The sequence below is a fragment of the Tachysurus vachellii genome, chromosome 10 (assembly GCF_030014155.1).
Source record: "Tachysurus vachellii isolate PV-2020 chromosome 10, HZAU_Pvac_v1, whole genome shotgun sequence".
Lineage (NCBI taxonomy): Eukaryota > Metazoa > Chordata > Actinopteri > Siluriformes > Bagridae > Tachysurus > Tachysurus vachellii.
The window spans coordinates 16588790-16613690 of NC_083469.1; the positions used below are offsets into that span (position 1 = coordinate 16588790).

The 24901-nt window shown below is 37.9% G+C and overlaps 2 protein-coding genes across 2 annotated transcripts; both read right to left on the reverse strand.

The window, feature by feature from the left end:
- Positions 1–14665: 14665 nt before the first annotated feature.
- On the reverse strand, positions 14666–17026 carry nkx2.1 (NK2 homeobox 1). The gene is made up of 2 exons (XM_060879094.1): positions 16482–17026; positions 14666–15933 (listed from the first exon to the last, which is right to left on the reverse strand). The coding sequence occupies exons 1-2, from the start codon at positions 16849–16851 to the stop codon at positions 15272–15274; spliced, it is 1032 nt and encodes a 343-aa protein (XP_060735077.1). The 5' UTR covers positions 16852–17026; the 3' UTR covers positions 14666–15271.
- Positions 17027–21167: 4141 nt separating this feature from the next.
- On the reverse strand, positions 21168–23821 carry nkx2.9 (NK2 transcription factor related, locus 9 (Drosophila)). The gene is made up of 2 exons (XM_060879204.1): positions 22366–23821; positions 21168–21941 (listed from the first exon to the last, which is right to left on the reverse strand). Exons 1-2 carry the CDS (start codon positions 22517–22519, stop codon positions 21439–21441), a joined length of 657 nt encoding a protein of 218 aa, XP_060735187.1. The 5' UTR covers positions 22520–23821; the 3' UTR covers positions 21168–21438.
- Between the last annotated feature and the right edge of the window lie 1080 nt (positions 23822–24901).

A 24901-nucleotide genomic window follows, 5' to 3' on the forward strand; every position in this document is an offset into this window, starting at 1 on the left:
TTCACCCCAATGCGTCACCCTGGGCACACAACAGATTAACACGCCGTAACTGTCCCAGATGTGGAAAAGACAGTGAAGGTGGACATCAGAGAACAATACGTCTTTCATATTGTCCACAGCCTTATTTTCGCTGTTGGCACTATTGTTACCGACCTTTGGCATTGGCATGGGTGACCAAAGGTTTGGCTATAGCAGCCATGCCATGAATATTGAACCTATGTATCTCCCGATGAACAGTTTTGGTGGAAAGAGGAGAGTTTAAGTGCACATTTAATTCTGCAGTGTGCTGGATAGTTGGTTTTATGTTTTTTTGGTTACAATCCAGGTTAGTTTCCAGACATCTATTTCAGATGGCTTCCTCTTTTGTTTACAGTTACTCATGTTAGTTTGTCCTTTGTGGTAGTGTCCTAAAATTACCTCAATACTCCTCAAAGATTTGCTGTCCTGGCCATAGATGCAACACTATATTGACAAGTGTTTCAGTTTCATTGTTAAAATGCATATGTTTACATTGGATCCTCCCATGTCGTTCACTCATTTTTCTACTCAGCTGCTAATCTGGCTTTATGAAGTAGGGTGATTTGTAACCAATTATTTTTTTGAATTAATCTGTGTCTTTTTTGGTCTACTAGTCTACTGCCCTATCCAATCTCGAATTATAATAGGAATCATCCTGACAAAATAAGATATGTGTTGTAGGTTAATAACACTTACTTGCCAATTCCCATTGAATCTGCACTGTGGCTTTTTTTCTGAATAGTTTAATGTTTTTAATTTTTTTTTAATGGATTCAGTAATTGTACACTGATTGCTTGATGTTATGCGTTAGGCTTCATACTAGCTTTGTTGTCAGATTAGCAAAGTAAGCTAACATTACTAACTACATATCTACCAAAGGCATCAATTATCTCTGCTACTTCCATCCAATCTTCTTTGTCAGACTTCTTCCAATTTTTCTTTGGAATGTCTCTGTGCAAATTTAATAAGTTGTGGTATATAACAAGATACAATTATAACTCAGATTTAAATACAGGTGTTAACAGGGTCCAAGGTCCCTTCACCATTTCTATCCGATCACTGAAACCACCTTGGAAAATGGTTTGGGATGCATCTGATAACATAACATTTGTAATATGAATGTAACCATGTCATGTAACAATGTGTGCCATGGACAGCAATGAAGGACTGAATAAATGACTGTCACTGGCCTAGCTGGAAAGTTCTCCACCATTAAGAAATGCTCTAACTGTAGTGATGAATGCAGATGCTTTTTGTAGCTTCTTGTCATCATATTTCTTGTTCATGTATAAGTTGTGAGCAGACCACTCAATCAAATCATATGAGATACATTGCAAACAAATTCAGTGCCTAACATAGAAATCCTATACCAGTAAAATCCTATCAAAAGCAGTCACTAAAGTTGAATTCAAAATGCCTACTATAAACAGCACTTGTGTAAATTTCACCTGGGATTGGATCGTTTGAGAGATGGTGTGAAGAGGACCTAAGGAATAATTCAAGCCAAGGAATTGTCACTTACCACGTCATGCATAATTTGCATAGAATTAAGTAAATCTCAGTTCAAATGTAGCTTGTTGCTCTGTTGCTTGCTACAGTCACTGAAATTATCATCCTGTGTCATATACATCACTTTGTTTCTTGCCAGTGTGAATGCAGTCTACCAGACTAGAGACTGTGTTTTCGTGTTTCTCTGTATTTTTGTATTTCAAAATTATGCCAGGAGATTGAGAGTGAGTCATCTGAACTGCCTGCAATGTGTATATTTATTGCTCTGTGTGTTCGTTGTCAAGCTGTGAGATTACAATGGAGGTACTAAGAGCTTTTGCTTTTTCACCAGGTGGCTGTCAAAATAATATAAATGAAGTTTTCTTATTGTCATAATGCTTCTGTAGCATTGAGGATATGACAGCAGATAATTGCACCGATCAGCCAAAACATTAAAAGCACTGGCAGGTGACATTAATAACATTGATTATCTTCTTATACTGGCAACAGTCAGTTCTTGATGTGTTGGAAGCAGGAAAAATGGGCAAGCATACAGATCTGAGCAATTTTCACCAGGGCCAGATTGTACTAGACATCTCCACAACAGCAGGTCATGTGGCTTGTTCCTGGTATGCAGTGGTTTGTTACAGGCAAACAGTGAAGCACTGGATGGATTATGGGATCCCAAAGTTCATTGATTCACATAAGGAGTGAACGGCTTGCTCGTCTTGACCAATCCCACAGAGGAGCTTCTATAGCACAAATTGCTGAAAAAGGTCATGCTATAATAGAATTGTATTAGAACACACAGTGCTTTGCATCTTGCTTTGTATGGGGCTGCTTAGCCAGACTGGCAGAGTGTTCATGCTGACCCCTGTACACCTCTGAAGGCTCCTACACTGGCCATGTTATGACCCGATCTGGATCATAAAGCAGTGGAAGAAGGTAGCCTGGTCGGGTGAACATAGTTTTATTTTACATCACATGGACAGCTGGTTGTATGTTGTCACTTACCTGAGGAAGAAACAGCAGCAGGATCTACACTATGGGAAGGTGGCAAGCTGGCAGAGGCAGTGTGACCTGGGTCCTGGCTTCAATATTAGAATGTGGATGTTGCCTTACCCGTCCACACTGCAAAAATTGTTCAGGAATGGATTGAGGAACATGACAAAGAGTTCAGGGTGCTGAATTTTCTCCCAAATTAACCAGACTTCAATCTGATTAAGCATCTGTGGGATTTAAAGGGCAAACAAGTCTGATCCATAGAATCCCTCCTCACAACTTATAAGACTTAAAGGATCTGCTTCAGTGGTTTTGTGGAGTCCATGCCTCAGTGGGTCGGAGCGGCGAGGAGGAACTTTAGGCAGGTGGTTTTAATGTTATGGCTGATCCGTGTATATTCCGTGTATATAATATAAGGCAAATATAAAAATGCAATATTTAGGAAAGGAATGTTGTGTTTTAAAGTCGACAACAAGCTGCATATGAGGTGTTTGAGCCATAATTTGTGCATGTTGAACTGATATTGGCTAGGTGTGTATGCTGTTTGCATCATTTTAAAGTACATATTACTGTACTAAATATTTTGTCAATATTTCATTAATATATAGGTGTATTTAGTATGGTTTTGGCCAATCCATACTTTCTCTCAAAGTGTGTTCTGACTTGGCACTTGCTGCTGAGAGATTAATGAGCACAGTAGATGGATGTAGCACAACCTACCTGTTCTTCTGCCTATAACTTCGAATAGCATTTTCTATCAGATATTAAGGGAAATTTAACATCTTGCAATATCTTTAAGGTCATCTTTATAGAGGAAATGTTTGTTTTATATGTGTTATTTATTCATATATATATATATGTATATATATATATACGTATATATATGTATATATACGTATATATATATATATACATATATGTGTGTGTGTGTGTGTGTATATATATATATATATATATATATATATATATATATATATATATATATATATATATATAATTTTTTAAATCTTTGCACGTTCTGCCTTCATCTGGGTTCATGATTTCACTCTATGTCAAAATCCACCATATCAGTTGTTGCTCTTCTGCCGATATTGTCACATTCTTTTTTCTTCTTTTTTCTTTCCCAAGGAACACTTTGAAAAGGTTGTCTATCATTTATAGTAGGATGAACTGACAAACAAATGTGTAATGGAGTTTGGAATGGGAGGCTGCCCACAATGTTGTATTTTTCTGTGCTGAAAGGCTGTGGGAAAATCTCCCTTCCCTATTCATACATCTTTTCTTCTTCTCTTTATATAATGAGGAGAGACGAACGCAACAACAGGGGGAAAAAAGAACAATTGCCATCAACCACAAAGCGCTCGGCTCTAAAGTCCAAAATGTTCTCTGGACAGGTTAATCATTTTAGGAAGGGTTTGGAGACAAGCCATTCAGCTCTAGTTCTTTTTGGGGTGCAGTTTAATTCTTTCAGGGAGCAGGGAACTGTAGCACTTGACATCTATTTGTAATTTGCTTGTTGCTTTCAGTATTCCCACGGAGCAAGACAGAGAGAATAAAACTGCTCATTTTAGTAGTCTGGCTTGTCTTTTTAAATTGTGATTTTAACATTTTAAGTGAATTTTTAGGATAATTATGATCTTCATAAAAAATAAAACTAAAAATAAAAAAGAGAACCATTAAAATGATTTCTGTCTATCCATATTTCTACATCAATCTTGTTGCTATACACAGTATAATTATTGTATTTCTTTGCTGTCTGTAGTATAGTATATTTTGTTTTCTTGATTTATTTAATCTCCCATTTTCATTATGTGACTGACATTATTTTATGCCAAGTCTTCAGAAACAATGCCGTCAAATAAAATTGAGTTAATGGTAATGATCTCAGATGCATTTTTAAACACCTGACCCTCTGTCTGCTTATAAAACAAATACAAGCATTTTCAACAAATATCATACAATAGATGGAGGAATTTAATTGCAAATCCTTCTGCTGCATAACTTCTTTTGGTGTGGGGGTTGACAGACTCTAAGCATGCTAAGTTTTCTCACTCTTCTCTCCTCCCTGACCCCCCCTTCCCCTTGGGTGACTGCACCTGTCACCTGGGGGCCCCTGCCTGCACTCAGGATCAATTTACATAACCTCATTTAGCAGTTCACAAATCAGAGCCATTAAGAGCTGCTAACAGGAACCAAGGATTCTAATTTAGCCTGCTTTTCACAGTGGGAAAATTGGGCAGCTCAGGCCTACAAATAAAGACTCAGGTCTTGGCTTTGATTGTTGATTGTGATGGTAAATGTACGGATGATTAGAGCAGATTTTCCCCTTTATTGATTTTCTGCCAAAACACAGCATGCCATGGTCCTGTACTAGGAAGCTAACATGGCTTTGGGAGGGAGGGTAGTGGCGGTGGTTGGGTGACAAGGGCTTATGGGAGGCAGTGTGTTCATGAAGCCAAAACTGTTTGCTCACCTCCATTTTGGGGAAGGAATAAATATTAAGATGTTTAAGAACTATATATAGTGTGTGTGTATGTGTGTGTAATGATGTGAAGGTCTATTTCTCTGTTTGATTTATTTAAACCAGTTAAAAGAAAAGATGAAGGAGAAATGGATAAATTGGTTGCCTAAAAGCTAAATAGCCAAAGTCATCCAATGGGTTTATTTTATTTTTGTTTACTCAGTGAATTTAAGTGTGTCATTACATCGCTGATGTCAAGTGCTCAGAATGACTCTTAGTCGGTTGTGAATTTGGCAAAGATCAGCTCACAATACAGTATAAAAGGACTAATTCAAGTTCACACGTTGTCTGCCAAACTTGTGTCTGTGTGTGAAGGTTTGTTCCTGGCTTTAGAGGGTGTATCAGCAACTTTCTCTAGTCCTCGAATTTGTAGAAATGTCTACACATAACATCCAAGATGAAAATAAGTTTTATCATGTGTAGGTCTAATAGAGTAGAAATTATTTAATATCTCTTACACACTGATGCTGCAATTTATTTTTAGTATATTAAATTGAATGCACTTAATCATATCTAAAAATGTCCAGGTGGCTTGACACCAGAATAAAGTTGGCAGTTCAAGAAACCAAGGAAAATAAAGAACTGATGTAGAAGGTAGCAGCCTCCATGTTAAATTGGCTTTAATGTAGAAGTAATTGCATGGGATAGTCTCGGTAGTCTCAAAACAAACACGAGATACAATTGATTTGCATCTCCCTCGTTTTGTGTGCTTTCTGACATTGTCCAGACACGCTATTGATCGGTTCTAGTGTATCGCCCCGCATGTGTTTGCCTTCATTAACAGATAACTGGTTGCTGATGACTGCCATTCCCGGCCCTAATGCGCCCTAATGGCTACTTTGTTCTCGTGTCATGCCGGAGGGCAGCCGCAATAATGAGTAGGTGGGTGGGCTCTGTTTTGCCGATCAGTGCTCTATGCATTCACATTGCTGGTTCGAAAGGGATCTGTGGAAGAGGTTAGAATAGCAAGACCTCTATGGTCAGGATTACACCTATGAAGGTGGAGCATTGCGGGAATAAAGTGGTGATTAACACGGAGACAAATACATAAACTGCTTTATGCCATTCAGTCAAGACGGGACCTTCCGAATCTTGTGCGTGACTCCAGGATATGTTTATGATCCCAAGGATGCGTTATTAATCTTTGGGTATTATTTACTCTGCCTTGCCTCTGTGTTGATATGGCGCCAGTGAGCAGGATCCATGATGGGGATAAAATATTCCAGAATATTTGCATCCATTAAGCAGCAAAAACCAAAAAGGATTTGAAACACTGTACAAGTGGCAAAAAAATGACAGCAATGTCCAATATAAAACAATCTAAAACAATTATGTAAAACTGAGAGTATAAATACAATACCATTATGTTCAAGCTAAAGTGTCAAAGGCTAAGACAATATATTGTTTAAGGACAAAGTTTTAAAGGGGTGTATGGAAATATGGGGTTTGAGGTGGGAGTTTGGAAGAGGGGCTTATCTCTTAAACCGTTTTTTAAAAAAAGGACCCATTTGATTTTCAGGCTGCTTTGAATACCCCGGAAACAGTAGCACCAATCAGAGGGACTCTAATGATGAACGCGCGCCCTGATTTCCTTTGCCACCGAGTTGTGAAAGGAGCGTGGAAATGACAAATGATACGCTATACATGCGATTTGCCCGTGTAATACAATGGTCACACAACGGCGAGACTCCGTGCCTCACAGAGGGAATTGCATGTTAGCTAATTGTTAATTTGGGCGACTTGGCGCCGGCTAATTATGTAGGCACCGCCAATTCTTTTGCATGATGGACCTGCCACCTGCCTCGATGCGACACAGCCCTCTGCCCGGGCAAACTATATAATTACCAAACAGCAGTGGGGCAATTTTGACTGCCGTTCCTTTTGTGTGACATGAATTCTTCCTAATGACATATTTTATTAAGGCAAATAGCATACCTCCTCTTGGTTCTGCAGTTTAAAAAAGACATCATCTCAACAGGTCTTAATGTTAAGTCAGAAACACACCATAGAACGTCGCGTCTTTAGTAGTTAGTTTTGCATTCTTGTAGGGGACCTATGGCCTGTTTATTATTCGAACCTATTTATGTCACCCCTGAAGCGGCGTTCTGGTCAAACATATATTTAAAGTGATTTTGTTTTTTTCTGAAATCACGTCACGTCGGTGATACGCGTGAATTTATTTGAAGCAAGACCCACTGATCGCCGAGCTATACTTGTATGTGGTTGCCTTTTTAGGCCACATCTCAGTACAGTCTGGAATAAAACTCATTGGAAACGAACACTTTATTTTTTTTATATTTTGTTGCTGTTTTTTTTTTTTGTTTTTTTTTTAAATTACATACACGCTTTTATCAACTATGCAGACATATATACACACAGATACAATGAGATAAGATGAGATCGATTAGAACTAAAATCCCAGGGAAAAGTATGCTGATTTGTATTTTTAGCTGTGATTGGAGCAGGCAACCTTCTCTTTTGTGCTTTTAATGTGTGTATTTGAAAGAGTCGTTTAAAAATATTTTTAAGGTGCATGATTACTTTTTAATTGTAAAACTTTAAAGGTACACCATATATGCTCTTGTAAAACCCTCCTGAGACTGAGTCTCAAACAGTTTCTCTAACGAGTCTGCGTTAGGTTATAGGTTATATGTTATAGATGCTTATAAGAAGGTTCACGTTAATTGGTATTCTGTGGGCTCGCACAGAAAAAAATGTCATAATAAGACATTAATGTAACCAACTGGCTGTTAGAAAATGTCATTGCTGTCAGTGTTTCTAATTCACCTAGTTCAAGGAGCTGTTTAGTGCGATCAGGTTTATTCCCCTCACTCAGAATACCCTACATTTCGTTTTAATGATTATTACTTTTGAAAACACGGGTAAGCAAACTGCCTGTGTTTAGACAACAAAAAGTTGATGAAAAAAGCAGCGGGTGTGTGATTATACGCCATTTAGTGACAGCCCCAACCCTAACACGGTTAGTGATGGTTCGATGACCACCAAAGGATTCCCGCTGGTACAGTACAAGAACAGGAGGAGTACCACTTCTCTGCTTCACAGCTCTCTTGTTAAAGCATCATATTTACCATGTAGAGTTTGAAGAGCTGCTTTCCAGAAGTTTGACTTTTATTTACTCCACAAATCTCTCCTTATCCAGTTGCCATACATTGACTGGGCTTTATTTTCTGTAATCAACTGGCAAGAATTGTACCGAAGTAGCTATAAAAATCTTAAGCAAGTAAAATTTGATTGTTTCCAAAGCGATTTATCATTTAATAACGCGTGTGTGTGGAAATCACGTGTGAATTTCTTTCCCTACTCAACACGTAAATAAATCATTAAACGTATACGAACATTTGTGCAATTTCAGAGCAATAGCACTGCGGTTGTACACAATTTGTACGTGGATTGAACGGCTGTGGTCATTAAAAGTATAATTTTCTCCTGAGAGAAACAAGCAGAAAAGCAATAAAGAAAGGCGAGGTATGAAAATGCATGGGTTTTTTTTGTTCATCGCATGAAAAAAAAGGCTCCATTCAGATAGCACTGAATGCGATGCATTTCATTGCTGCCACAATTACACTGAAAGGTCAAGTATTACAGCATCTTGCATTCTGCTTTGCAGGCTAAGTATTTCTCCTCACAAATGACCCGTTTTGTATGCACTGTACAATGGCTTCAACAAGCAGATGCCGGACAATTAAAGATATTTTTGAGTAAGATTTACTAAAGGATGTGATTGCAGTTGATTTGTAATTGTGCAATTTGTCACGTAAATTTTGGAATGTAAGGTAAATGAGATGTCGAAACAAACAACAGTTTTTAGTTATTTTCTGATTTAACATTTTTACAAACCCAATGAAAGATGTAGCGCATCAAAATCACTGGTGTTGAATAAATGTTTGTAGTGTCAAGTCATCAATGGTACAAATGAACCCAATGAATAATAATCCTGAAGCAAACTGACGAAACTTTAATAAAAAACAAATTAGGAATGCTCGTTGTTTTAAACCATTTTAATCCACCTCATCCAAGACAGTTTACATATAAAGGAGTTTTCGGGGGTGGTGTGTGTGGTGGTGGTGTAAGGGGTTGTTCAGAGGCACAGAATTAGGCAAGGGGCATTCGAAAGTAAGATAAGTAGTATTTTACTTTAATAATAATAATATTACATATCATTTCTAAAAAGCTATCAGGATCCACAATGACATTTGTATTCGGTCATTCATCCAAGATTATACTGGCAAATTAATCAAACAATATTACATACGTACATACATACATACATACATACATACATACATACATACATACATACATACATACATATATAGCCCGCGCGCGCGCGCGTGTGTGTCTCTGTGTGTGTGCGTGTGCGTGTGCGTGTGTGGTCTTATAACTTGTAATGTGTAATTTGGTCTGCATAAATAGTGTCAACTAATTGTTATATAAGTTGGTTACAAACAAACTGTGTAAATCAAGTCGGTGTCAATGACCGTAAATGGCATATTGAACGGCGACTTTAGAGGTAACAGACAGCAAAAATAATAAACAAGGCTAGGACTAAATAGGCTTAGCAGCTATTTTAGATTGGTGGAATAATAATAATAATAATAATAATAATAATAATAATAATAATAATAATAATAATAAACTTATCCCAGTGTACTTTATATATCAACATTATACTTCACCTAGACTAAATCTCTTGTGAATTTTACAGTAGTTTCACAGCTTACCGTTTTTTTTCTCTCAACCGGCCAGCAACTGATTCTCCCACATATTGATTCATTTTCCCTTCTTTATGCGTTTTTTTAATAATCAAGCCAAGGATGTCGCTCATGTTTCTGGAAAGATAAACATTTAGTGAGTTTCATACTTTAGTGGTATATGACACTGGTTAAATAAATTGTGAATGAATTTCAAAAGTATCTGATTAGGGATTTGATGATGATACTACTGCCACTGCTACTGCTGCTACTACTAATAAAACAACAACAACAACAACAACAACAACAACAATAATATGGATTTGGGTTATCTATCCGTCTATCTGTAATCTCTTTATAAAGTATAAATCTTTTTATAAAAGCAGCTGTTTTTTATACTTACCTATCGAGGCGTCTTGCCTGCGCACGCTCATTTCACGTTTGCACGCCTATAAGTGCATAGTATTTCATATATTTTAATCCTGGGGTATTTTCTGATAATAAAATATTTTGTAATGTTGTAGTAATTAAATTAACAAAATAAACCAAACATATTTGCTGTTTTGCTTTTTGAAAACATATAAATGCTCCACACTGTACTTCCCTTTGAATGCCGGATCCATGAGGCGAAATGTCATGTTTTGCGGCAGGGAAAATTCAGCAACTTTTAGCTAGCGTTTCAGATATCTATGGGAATGGGAAACATTTTCCCTAAAGCAAAATCAATATAATCTATAGGCAAAGACTAAATACACAAATGGACATATACGACTGACAACATAATTAATCAACAATTTTTTAGTACAGGGTCCCTGAGGTGGCCAACCAAATTTCAGGGGGCCAGTGACACTCCAGGCCTCACCACACTCCAATTGTTTATTTTCGATAATAATTTGAAAATTAAATCCTTTTCAAAGGGACACGATTGATATTGCCATGTGTGTGTGCATGTTTTGCTTACAGAGCTAGACAATCTGCTGGAGAATCTGAAAGATCTGATTATCGAACCCTGGCTTTAGCAACAAACCGCTGGATATACTTCTAGATAAGTAGATGGATAACTACTAGTTAGATAACTGGATGTCTAACTCTGTTGAACAGACTTTTTATATTCTCCAGAAAAACACTTAATAATTTAGAGAATGCTTAAGAAGCTTTAATGTGGAGTAGTGTAGCAGGTAACCTTGGTAGTTTATTCTATTATTATTAGTTTTTATAGATTTTACAAAATTCTATTGTATGTTTTAACACAAGATTTAATTATACGGATGAGTTTAAGTGTATAGTTATAGATGAAAGTAGATGATAAGGAATGAACTGTGAACCTTCCACTTACCATTATTGCCAAAGCCTATTTCCACTTTTATTTGTATTATTGTTAAATATTAGCTGTACTGTGGTTTAAGGATTGGATATTGCGATTTTAGTGCTTTTATTACAAATTGATGCCAAGTGAAATAATTCGTAACTTTTCTCTCTCTCCCGTGAATGTTAATTTGGATTAGTTCAGCACCACGGACAGCGCCCTAATGCTGGGCCCAAAATGACTTCACCTGATTTTCGGAAGAATATATTGGATTAAATCGGCGACTGAGTCAGTTGTCACAAGGTAGCATTCTTAACTGTTTGTACCATGTTCATATGTTTTCTAAAGAATTAATTAGTTAATTTGTATAAAATCATGAATTTGAAATAGCGTCTAAATACAACAACAACAACAACAACAATAATAATAATAATAATAATATTATTATTAATAATAATAATAATAATAATAATAATAATAATAATAATAATAATAAACAAATAATAAAAGGTACACGTATAAATAAAGTTTGTCAGTTATATCACCAATTGTAGATTAAGTGGCGGAATTTAAATTAAATTAACAGTATTAAAATCACATGCACATAGCAATACTGAGACTGTAAATCATTATCCAAAATGTCCAGTTTAAGACATTGATAATTTTTGACCTGATATATATGTGAAAGAAAACTCTTTTAACCGTGATCCTCAAGTAAGTGGTCTGATTACTTCAGAAAATATTGGAATCTAATTGCTAAAATGATGAGTAATCGGTCCAGATTTCTTATTTCCGTTGACCTAGATTGTGTCATTCTAAATTAAGCAGAAACGCAGACCCCAACACACGATAGCTTTGTATGATTACATTGGGATTAGGGAATTAGGGTCTAATTGATGGCAGTAAGCGAGATCTTTCCTCATAATACGGTGAGGACTGTCCGTATCTGTCCGTAGTTGTGCAACGTATGTGCTGAAAGACAGCGACGAGAGCACACACGCTTCACATAAGCTCTCTACAAAGACCACACACCAAGCCTCAGACATGTAAATTTAATCTGTAGTCTTTCACGGCGGATTCAACAAAAAAGTCTCTAACAGAACTTAATAGAGTCTCGATCGCATCACGATTGCTGTGGAAATGTATTGCATTTGCGCGGAGATTAAAAAAGAACTCACTGTCAAAGCGAATATGTTATATATTATGTGAATAGCTACTCGATTTAAGAGAGTGATTTAATTGGGCGCCAGTCAGTTTTCAGTCACATGCTGTAGAATATTTGATGCAATCCAACAAACTCCTAGGAATTTCCATTGCCTGTCGTTTGGCGATTGTAATCTCGATAAACAGAATCGTATACAGAATTTAAACGATACTTAAAGCTAACGTCAATGCACGTGGGCTCGGATGTAAAATTCTTAATCCAAGAACTGTAATTGCAACTTGCGGAACTGTTCCATCAATGATTGTTATTTACTTTTCGGGATTTTTTTCTCTAATTTTGTAGCTCAAGATAATTCAAGCAACAGCAGGTGGACTTTACAGATAATTAAGTAAACGTATCTCAAATAAATGGCTATGGCAATATAATTTTAGACTTAAACATTAAAATGAACTGATGATATAAAGACAGTCGCTGATTTAACGACTCATCATCCAAAAGAAGTGCGCGATTACAATCAAAGGCTCATTAAACAGTGCGACCCGCAGCCCAAGTAGCTGGACCTATCTGTCCATCAGAGATCTCCATGAGGCCAAATTTAAACATGATAAAACATTTAGATGTGGACTTATATTTAGACACTTTGCATACATTTTAATAATAATACTATGTAAATCTAATTACTGTATTTATGTTGAGCACATATTCTCCCTCAAACCTGGAAGTATCTTACTAGTAACTGGGTACAGTGATTAAAAGGGTAGGGTAATCCATGTAAAAACAGCTGGAGGCATTAACTAGAACTAATTTATATGCAACCAAAAATAATCTGTAAACAAACAAGCACCCAGGTGGAACAAACACCTGCCACCATTCAGTCAAAATGGGTGCACAGAAGGCAAACTAAACGGAAACCACTTCGGTTACATCCAATACACATTTTTTGTAGGGTTATAAGCTTTTATCATCAGATCAAATTTTTAAGATGTGGAACCGTTAGCATTGAACAAAATTAAAATGCATTGGATATACTAAATAAGCTTTTACATAAACAATAAAAACACAACATTTAACAACATTAATACTGTTCAAATGTAACTGGAAGAAAATCGAATTTTTATTAAAATCGAGTTGTAACGACAGTTTAAAAATGTTCTGTTCAATGAAAGCTTTTTGATTAAATTTTCGAATGAAAGAAATGTCCTTAACAGTCATTGTGCAAGACAGGGTAAGCAACTCTGCACGCATTATCAGATGTTCCTGTCAAAGGCACCTGTCTTTAGAAAAATTTTACTACTACATGCAATGTAAATGGTGCACAATACGGGCTGGACTTTAATGCTCGCTAAGCTGTTGTTTTGTGGTTAATTGGACACACGAGTGGGCTAAGACTCTTTATATTTATTACATAAAACATAAAAGTGCACACGAAGACCTTTTCCTTGTTTCGGTCCAACGTTTAACACCCCCGGTCCCTGATGATGTTTTTAAACTTTATCATTACGTAAACAGTGTTGGAGCCGTAGATTCACACACGCATCGTAGACAGAGGCTTTTCTGATAATTTACTGTCCATTGTGTCGCCCGGTTCTTTGGGTGAACTCTGGCTTGTTTGGTCAGGGATCTGATTGATAAGCTTGCTTTCGGGAGCGTTTGTTTGATGTGCGCACACATCACCTTCACTGACTCACACCGGGGGAAAAAGAAACCTCAAAAAAGGCGCCGACTTTACAAAGGCCTAGCTTTTGGTTTACTTTACAAACAACAAACAACATTTATAGGGTTTTAAAATAACAAAGTTATGTTTTTGTGAGTTACATGGAAAGCCGCATTTAATATTGCGAATTATCTATATTGTATTTTCCTGCGAAGAAAGTTGATAGCTATTACTGCACACTTTAGAGTAAAAGTTGGCTAAATTTGTACAATGAGTCAAATGGCAGCTTATATTAGGCAAGATTTCATTTTCCTTTGTCTCTTCCCAAAAGTGTTCAGATATCGAGGCCATAAAATGGCGAATACATCTTGTATTTTTTTTTTTTTTTTTTGCGAGAAAGCTCTAAGCTTTTACAATCGACACATGGTTTAAATTGCGCGAAAATGTTACTTTTTATGGCCACTTCATGCTCACGTGAGTCGGGAAATTATATCAGGTCAGTTCTGCTTCAAGAACTTATTTCAGCTCTCCAAAAAAAAAGGGGGAATATGAATTGATGAATACGAATTACTGCAGAAAATATGTTCTTGTGCTCAAAAATCTTGAGTATTACAAAACATGATCTTGCAGAAAGCATAAGCTATTTTTATTCTCATTGATACATTTAGGTGTAATTAAAGGTTTCTCAGAAACTTTATCAAAATTTATGAAGAAAAAATAAAGTCAATTTAATTTGGTTAGATGGTACCGTATTAATTCTTGCAACCAATTATAATAAAAAAAAGTGTGTCATTTTTCATAATTTATTAATATGATTGTATGACTGCGCTTAAGTCAAATATCTATAAGTTACAAGAAAATGAAACGTACAAATACCAGTGGAACTCAAATAACATATAACCCTTAATATCGATAAAAAATTTTATACATATACATATCGCTAAAAACTATGTATTAAATCCAAACCGTTTACAGGAATGTACAAGCTACGGCTTACATTGCAATCTATAAGAATCAGGAATGTACTGTAGCAGTCAAAATGTGAGACGGCGTCTTAAAGTGCCAAACGAGGCTTTTTATTTCATCCGTCGGGATGATGTAATTTTTATATATTGTCTCCGCTTAAAAGCTATATAAATAATTCCATCTTCTTCGCCATCTTTGGACGCACATCCTCATAACGAAAGACTGGGAAAGGGCTATTTTTATCATTCTGCATTGATCAACATTTTCCCCCGCCACTGTCTCCAGTCTGGATTTTGAGAGGACGGAGGACAAAAAAGTCGGGCTGTTCAAAACGGTTATGAAGTATTTCATTTTTTGTGTTGCTGTTGAGTCGGTCAAGCAGTCGTTGAGGTCAAATAGCCTACAGATATTGTCTATCCGTCCGCGGTCTGTCCTGTCGTCACCACGTCCTGCCATACAGCAGAGCGGAACAGGGCAAGGCCGTGCCGTAGTCAGCGCCAGAGGAGTTCAGGTGTGATAGACCGGTCACCTGAGTCTGGAGAGAAGAGGGACTCGTACCGTGCTGGCCCAAATCTGGAGACTGGCCCGCGCTGCCTACCTGCTGGCTCGGATGCTGGCCCATTGCGCCATTGTTGGTCATGAGCATGACATTAGCTCCCTGGTGATGATGGTTTTGTGCCACGCTAGTAGGAGTGTGGCCGCCGCCTTGGCACGGTTTGCCGTCCTTCACCAACACGGGCACAGCTACCCGTCGCGGAGATTGTTGCTGCTGCTGGCAAGAACCACTCTCTTGCTGCATTTGCTGCTGGGACACTTTGTCTTTGGCCTGTCTTTTCATTTTATAGCGGTGATTCTGGAACCAGATTTTCACCTGGGTCGGGGTCAAGTGGATCATGCTCGCTAGGTGCTCCCTTTCCGGCGCAGAGAGGTACTTCTGCTGCTTGAAGCGGCGCTCGAGCTCGTAGACCTGCGCCTGCGAGAAGAGCACGCGTCTCTTTCTCCTCGGTGCACTGCTCAGAGATCCCATGCCTTTACCAACATCTGCCAGTGAGCCAAGGCTGCTCATGTTCATGCCGGAAGAGGAGCCCATGAATCGAGAGACTGCAGATGGAGAATCAACACGAGTTATAATATTTATCACAGTAAGAACAACACAACACAACAACAACAACAACAACAACAACAACAACAACAACAACAATAATAATAATAATAATAATAATAATAATAAGAGGAGTCATCTTAGCTATAAATTTGTATGGCAAACCCCAATAGCCAATAAACATATGCTTGTCGTATATTTTCTTAAAAATGCCTACAACATTTTCCTGACAGTCCCTTTTTTAGGTTTTCACACCTGGATAGTGTATTTCAAAAACAAACTGCGTGCTGTGCATCCTAGTGGTTAACGAATGCGTATAATCATTGCATGCGCATAGTACGTAGCCTATATAACTGAAACAGGTGTAATATATAAAGTATTTTTATGTCACCTAAATAGTATAATTCTTTGAAAAGTATGCGAACCAAACATATATGCAAACAAAAAATAGCTGCTTCGGTTTGTAAGCTTTAGACTTAAAACGCAACGCTTTTCATCGCAGTCAGTGTACCACTGCGTCTTATGAAAATTCACCAAGTTTACTTACTGGTAGAAAAGCGCGGGTCCGGGTTTGCTCCGTACCAGCTTGTGGCTGTCGTGCTCCCCCTCATGCCGTCCTGATAAGCCGGCAGGTCGCTCATGTTGCCCAGATTACCGTTGCAGTAGCCTCCCATAGCCGTGTGGGACAGCTGTGGCACTCCTGTGGCTGTCATGTGGTAGGCAGCGGGCACAGCAGCTCCGTTGTGGCCCATGTGATGTTGTTGCATCGCAGCCTGTGTGACCTGCGGTTGCCGATACGAGGCAAGAGGAGCCCCCAAACTGTTCCCCTCCATACTTACTTTTTTGTAGCTCTCCTCAAGAGGACTTAAAATATCGGACACAGAGAAAGGAGTCGTATGCTTAGGACTCATCGACATTGTTCTGTGTTGGAGAAATCAGAAGGCAAAGGAACCTGTCCTTCTTCTTCTTCTTCTTCTTCTTCTTCTTCTTCTTCTTCTTTTTCTTCTTGTTCTTCTTCTTCTTCTCTTTTTTTTGGCCAGCTCCTCTGTTCCTGTTGCTTCAGCGTCGACACAGCGAGATAGACACGTAAGAGGGCGCGTGAAGTCCGCCTTAATTGGCTTGAGTGGGAGCTCGAGACTGACTTTCGTTTGTTTTAGCTGGGTGCCAGGTTTAAGGCTACCGTCAGAGGCGGGGCATCAGCAGCTAAGCCAACAATACAAATCAACGCTGTCATCTGTACACCAGCACATAATTCATATAACATGGCCGTAAGCTGCCTCGTTTCAAATAACCATAGGCATACAACGTTTAAAAAAACCATGCGTAATCTAACTGCATCGATGCGTAATGTACATTGTTCATTAAATGCACGTTCATATTATACTGGCGCTGTTACTCACACAAAGATACGGATGAAACGTTGACATTTTAGAGTGATGTTTATGAGGGCCACTTAATGAGAACGCGTACGAGGACTTGAATCTTCGAGAACCACTCAGTCCCTAAAAAAGCTCGAGTTGAACTCCTGACTTTTAATGACCACAAGAGGCCTCTAGTGATTGCAGACGTGTTTACATTATGACCCATCGTGCTTAGTCTTGCAAAAAGTGCCCTTGCAACAAGGAAGGAACACCGACTGATAAATAAATACATATGCGCCGAGTAAGAGACTACGTGAATGATTAACTTCTTTTCTCTCTGATATTATTGGATGTGAGCAGTGAGCCGTTTAAATTCTCATCCACTTGTCACAGTCAGCCAGTCCTAAATAACCGTGTTCGGGAGGAGGAGGAGAGCCTCTCAGGTAAAGTTAACGGCGCTCAAGTAGGTAGACTACCAAGCTGTCAACTTAGTTATGCGATTATAATTCCGTCAATCTTTTTTTTTCTGGTTAGAGGAAATCACTTTTGGGATTGCTAGTAATAGAAAGCGTGATACCCCGAATAAACACACTTTTTAAATATAGTCTAATAATAATGTTGTGAACGAATTATATATACAAATATATTAAATAAGTTCTACTACGGCTATTGCTACTATTACTACTAATAATGACATTATTATTATTATTATTATTATTATTATTATTATTATTATTATTATTAGATATGTATTGGTTTATTTAAAATAATAAATTTGGAAAAATGGAATGTGCAAAAACTGCATATTTACAAACGTCTTTACAGAACTTTTGGAATTGCACCAAACCGGATTTTTATTGTTATTAAATCCAAGTCTAATCTAAAGTCTAAGCGCTTTATATTTCTATATAGCTCAGCAAGTATGAGTGAACAAGATATACTAATATAGCTAGTCTAGAAATATATCCAGTGTAAAATGTGAGAAGAAATGCAGGTTTGGCACAAATACAGATACGTGTAAACACTAGATCATTTGGTGGGAGTAAAGCAATGTTTTAATTAGGTTCCAGTTTGAGCGTAAGGAAAATTCGTCTGGCAGAGTTTTGTAATATTTAATTTTTTTCGGTATTATTTGTAGTCTCTAAAACCCCAGTACGTCTTATGAAAAACACACACACGCGCGCACACACACACACACACACACACACGCGCGCGCGCGCGCACACACACACGCACACAAACAGTGTTTGACTAAAAGATAGACAGCGTCTTCTGGTGGCCGCGTCTTAAATAAAAAAAATTCTACATTTTTAGATTTTACTGTGAGAAAATGTAAAAACAATTTAGCTTTCCCTATGCAATATTAACGCAGGTACAATTTTAATACACTTGGTCGTCAGCAAAATACCAGCAGTTAATTCACGGTATCTTATCGCTGTAGAAGCAGGTGAGCGCACCTTGTGCACCTCGCGGTGATAATGAAGTGTACTTCGCACACGCAATTATGACAATTAGAATCATAACATACTTATTCCGAAGTCTTCGGCCTCCTTAATCCGGGAATTCAAAAGGCTCTCTTAATTATCTAAATCAGTCCTGTTCCTCTGCGCTGGAGCACGGCTATCATGGTCAATTAGCCCTAATTAGACAAAAAGCTTTGACTTGGAAACAAACATGCTATTTATTTTACTATTTAAGTTTGACCGAATGTGTTACATTATAAAATACTATATCTCTTGGTTTCTGATGTATTTATCAGCTAATATTTATATGCTAATATTTGATACCTTACACTCTCGATCTTGTCCAAACAAAAGATTGTGTATAATGACCATAAGTACGCTTCTTCTAATGTTATTACACTTCTGGTCTGTACATGGACTGTTGATATGACAGTAGCAGTCTGCTGATCCGACTGGCTAGTGAAAATCATTTTTGTTCTAATTGGGTCTGTGAGCGCTGGAGCCTGCACACGAAACACCATAGTACAGGTCTGACACCTAGTGGACAATATTAGTATTTTCATTGATGATTTTGTGTGTGTGTGTGTGTGTGTGTGTGTGTGTGTGTGTGTGTGTGTGTGTGTGTGTGTGTGCACGTGACTCATCTCGGAAATCAGATTATGCTTATTAAGACAGATAAATTAAAATATTTGAAAAATTATATTAATTACATCTTAAAATATAATAATATAAAATATAAATATGCATACTTTAAATAAAATTGCTTAATGCAAGATTGGTTATTTTTTAAGCTGACAAGCAAGTGATTCATCACTGTTATGCAAAAGCACATTAAAATAGCAGTAATTCACATTTTGTTCAATACAGATGTTTTACTTACTTACTTACTTACTTTCTTTCTTTCTTTCTTTCTGTCTGAGTTAGTATGTTTGTTTATTACTGTAAGATGGAATCACTGGCATGGCTAAGAAATTGGACTAAGGCATACCGTTAATCAATCCACTGCTTACACTTAAAGTACTAATAAATAGTACTAGTAAAATAACATATAACACACTTTTGAGAACATGAAAAGGCTAAATTAGTAGCCAACGAGAATGAACAATTTGTGACATACATTCAAGACAGCCACTTTTCTCCAGGATCTTGCTCATGTAGTCTATTTGAGATTGGCAACCAACTTTAACTTCAAATACCAAACAACGTTATATAATTTTAAAACATTGTCTATATGTCAAAAAATCAGTCCATTGTAAATAAGGAATGTTAGTAAATATAGATAAACCATTAAGAGAACTGTTTTCGACCACAGTTTTTTAGTAAAACGGTAGAAATATCTAAAAGCTTGGCTTTGTCACTGTTAAAGCCTTAAACACTATTGTGTTGTTAAACCCCATAAATTTGTCACCAGGGACTGATTAAACATCACGAGAATTGAGGCACTGAGGATTTTGTCTAGGTCCTTTTGGCTGTCACACAATGGTCTATTCAGACTCAGACATACAAAGTGTGTGGAGGGGAGATGTAGACCGAGACAGTGTTAGTCACTGTCCTCCATATGGACCAGAGAGGGGGACAAAGGGCCAGGTGACACTAGTGATGCGCACTGGGAATAAGGATGAGCTCGGAGGTCGTGGATGCATGAGAAATCACAGCTCATCCATGTCAGCGGATCATTTTACTTTCATAAATATTCTCACCATAGTTTCGGCCATTTTTCTACTTCAACAGTTTAACATCGATGCATGTGGAACTCTGTCTGATATGCACAATATTCCATTGATTTATCCTTGTTTTGTAATAAACACTCTGAACTCCAATAAAGACATTTTTGGAAGTGGTTTCAAAAGCGCCGCTGGGGCGGACCAGTGGCAATCCAATACGCGTTCAGGCCTAATCCTGTGTTTGCTCACTATTATTATGCTGAGTGTACGTTTGAAGTTTGTGATTTGTCTATGCTTTTCTGGATTGAAAATAACATCTTAACATTACAAAAGGCTCAAATGTCTTGCTGAGCGCTGATGTTGAAGTAACATCTGAATGTATGTATACCACTGGCCTACCAACAATAACTCGGATTAACAAAATGAGTTCAAATGAAGGAATACAGGAACCAGTGGTGGTTAGGCAATACTGCTCAAACCACATCGTTTTATAATCATTTTCATTTTTATAATCGCTCAATTACATATCAGGTTTTATACTACCAAAATTAAATTAACATCCGCATGATAGCAGACAAATATATGAATTCAACAAACAAACTTTATTTGATAGTTTAATAGTTTGTACAATATCGAGGCAAAAGGTACATCAACTTTTAGAGGTTGTAACGTTATAAGTTAATGCAACCCACTTTGCATAAAAATTACAGTTGTCTATGCAACATGTCTTTTTGTTCAAGCTATATAAAATATATATATATTTAAAATTTGTAACTACCGTATATACATTGTTTGAAACAAAAGCTAAATTAGCCCTCTTTGCTATACTGTAGTTGTGTGTCTTAATCGTTGCAAAAAGTCAAAAATAACGTCTGATCAGAAAACACAACTATTTCTAAGAATAACAATAAAATAAAATATGTGCAAATTGCATTTACTCAGTTACTGTGTACACTACATGTGTAAATAAAAGCATGTATGATTCACGCGTCCCCCATTGTTCACTGTGGATGGTGTCACCAAATGAAATGGTGTGTGGAGGCTGTTGGGTTTGTAAAGTGCTGGTACTGCGGTAGAAGCGCAAAAGTCGATGGCTGGAAGGGCTGGAACCCTCGAGGACCGCAGGGCGATGGCGAAATCACGCAACCTCTCTTTTCAGTATCGCCAATGCAGCTCTGATATGGTTTACCGTCCCGCACAAGAATCGGCACCACGACCCTGCGCAGCACTGGAGGAGGCCCGAAATCCTGTACAGACTCTACCCTTGCTCGTTTCATCTTATACCTGTGGTTCTGAAACCAGATCTTAACCTGTGTGGGCGTGAGGCGCAGGAGATGAGCGAGCTGCTCGCGCTCCTGAGCAGACAGGTAACGCTGCTGCCGGAAACGCCTTTCCAGCTCAAAGGTCTGGGCCTTGGAGAACAACACACGCCGTTTCTTCTTCTTTTCCTGATCTACCTCCGCGGGAGGATCATTAGATCCGGAGTCAGGAGACGCCTCCGGATTGCTCTCATCTGAGGCTGGAGAAAAATACCACAGTGGAACTTAATCTTGTGTCCAGAAAAAGTTTAACAATCTCTAACAATCTCTCTCTCTCTCTCTCTCTCTCTCTCTCTCTCTCTCTCTCTCTCTCTCTCTCTCTCTCTCCCTTTCTCTCTCTCTCAGCTAAATGGATACATAAAAAATTAAATAATTAAAAGTAGATAAATGGAGGGCACTTTAAGGACATCAACTCAGGGGGCCTAATAAAATACACACTAAATACACACGATAATTAAAACAGCTGAAACGTAATATTAATGTAACGTGCCAGTAATAGTACGGCAAATAAGCTAATAAAAGCTAGATAAAACTAGGGTGGGAAAATATGGCATAATTGATCCACTCTAGCGATAAGGAAAATTTCACTTTGTTTCCCTTTTTCCTAAGAGAGGCATAACTTACACATGCAGTGGCCTCTGTCGCTGTCTGTCCAGGATGAGTAAGGGGAGCCAGAGAGCGAGTGGAGTGGCAAAAGATGCGCTGTTCTGTCGCTGTCATTTTCTGGTAAATCCAAAATACTCCTCACGGTAAAGCTGATCCTGGCAGGAACGGCCATGATATAACAGTGCTAAATTTGTTTGTTTTAGAAAAGCTTTATCCAAGTACCGGATGTAGAATGGTACTTTATCCGAGTCCAAGTGATGATGTGTACACTGGCCTGGCGCTGTTTATATAAACAGCACTTAGCGCAGCTAAACAGTAGACGCCTCCCTATTCAGCTACAAAGCACCTGAATGACTCGAGTGCTTAAGTCCCAGCGACGGTAGGTGTGAACCAAGCTAAGAATAGGCCGCTACTTTCACAATGACTGAAGGAAACCCTCTTCATCATTACCGATGCGCCCAAGTCGTGAAAAGTAGGACACAGATAATGGTAATTGTTGAGGCTGAATCACGTCTTGGGTGGCAAGTGACAACAAGAGAGCATCCCCTCCCTCTCCCACCCAAATAACATATCGGATATTTGCATACAAAGTGATCCACTAGCGTCCTATATTGTTTTTTGCCTTCCTTTATCGGTATTTGAATGTTACATAAATAGAATATACTTGTATTGGATTGTAATGCCAAACTGTACATTTTTAAATTAAAGCTGGACATTAATTAAAAGATGAGGGGCATAAAGCATAAGAAGTGGAAAGCCAGAATGAGCACCGTCTACGAGAAGTGACCCCGAGTTGTCTATAAATCCGGATGTTCCCCCATTTACAGTGAGTTTTGCATTTCGAATAGGCCTATAAGCAAAAGGCATAACAGTTTGTGCCCTTTTTTGAAATGATGACAGTTTATCTAACGACTTTTATTACTGTGTTAAGGATTTTAAATCCCAAATCCAGACTAAGATTTACAGAAACTAGGTAAGAGTTTCAAGTTTTTCGTTTCATTAATTATTAAATTAATTTGTGGGGTGGGTTCATGGGCTGATGCTGGGTCGAGACCATCACTTTAGCAGTGAAGTGCAGGAATCAGTCAGTGGGCTGTTTTCCGAACGATACTTTCGGCGGCGGGCTGCGTCCTAATTCGCTTATTGTACTAAATTATATGCCAAAATATTACGCTACCAGAGAAGTGCAAGTTTGTTTAAAATAGCTATTTTAAAACATGGCTGTTTATTTTCAATCAGTTCAACATGGTGTAGACCAAAAGTCCGTGTTTATCATATATGATCAATGCCAGTCCCACCAAGTGCTATTACAGTCCCAATAGGCCTATTATAATTTATTTCTAACACATCTGTCCCTGTGTTTTTGTGACCCTCGTGTGATTTCTATTTGGACTTGGTTTTAGCATTGCTCATTTTTTTTTTGTTTCAAAATTAGAATTAAATATAAAACACGATCTGCCTGGGATTTTTTCTTTTATTTCTTTATGCAACGGTTTGCTAAACAAATATATTAAAAGAAATGATATATAATTAATTTTGATTATATGTCATGAAAACCAGCCGTAACTGTATATTAAGTATATTCAGAAGTAAGGAAAGTATACTACAATTATAACAGCATGCGACGATACGATTTAGTTGGTCGTTTCGGACGGAGTTTCGTAGCGCACCTGGCCGACAGCCTATGTACGCTCTCCTCCCAGTACGAGTGCGTATATTCCTCCTCTTCTGGTCGTCCTGGGTGGTCGGATGGAGGGGAAAAAAGGGAACACAAATACATGCCAACCAGCGACTGGGAACAAAAGAGGGAAATGTAGCCCCGCGTCCGAGACCCGTTGGAAGCATTTGTTCCAGTCAAGATTTTGCATTTGTTCAGTGCTTGAATAATGCTTGATTGACGCCCCTGCACAATGTCCTTTAGCTCTCTGGAATAAATCCGGGGTTGTTCCGTGTTGTCATGGTTTTGAATGGGATCTGGGTAGCTATCTTTTCTATCAACTGCTCTGCATCTACACCGGCTTCCAAGTCTACATGAAATTACTAATTATGCATGTAAAAGCTAATTCAGAAGCCTGGCAGCCTAGTGTTGATATAGCGTTTATACTTGATAATAACATTAAAACTGTGGCTTTATGATCAATGTCTTTGAATGGCCTTCAAAAACGTCTTTAGAATTGTAGGCCAGGGGTCGTGAAATAAATACAGAACGAAGTGCGAATAAAAAAAAATCTGTTCATCAGTCAATAAATAATTTGATGGAACTTATTGCCTAAGGTATCTAAAAAAAGATTAGCCTAATATATATATAAATTAATTCAAAGTGTTTGAATGCACTTCATAAAATTATAATTAATGGATTACAGTGTATTTATACAACACGTGTCAGAAAGTTTGTCAAGCTCTTTCCACAAGTGCAAACTCTTAAGCGCAAAAGTAAAGCTTTTGTGCATGTAAAAGTTTGTTTCTAACGCCCGCCCTCCCTCTTTATGCCCTTAATCTATTACACACCTACAGATGATTGAGGACTTTGCAGAATAGACACTCTCCCCAAACC

Bases quoted from the DNA above. Each gene is read 5' to 3' on its own strand.
- nkx2.1 (XM_060879094.1), bottom strand. From the start codon at position 16,851: ATGTCGATGAGTCCTAAGCATACGACTCCTTTCTCTGTGTCCGATATT. The intron at 15,934-16,481 runs GTAAGTAAACTT...CTCCATCTGCAG, and splicing joins GGACCCGCGCTTTTCTACCA to TCTCTCGATTCATGGGCTCC.
- nkx2.9 (XM_060879204.1), bottom strand. From the start codon at position 22,519: ATGGCCGTTCCTGCCAGGATCAGCTTTACCGTGAGGAGTATTTTGGAT. The intron at 21,942-22,365 runs GTAAGTTATGCC...ATTTTTCTCCAG, and splicing joins CGACAGAGGCCACTGCATGT to CCTCAGATGAGAGCAATCCG.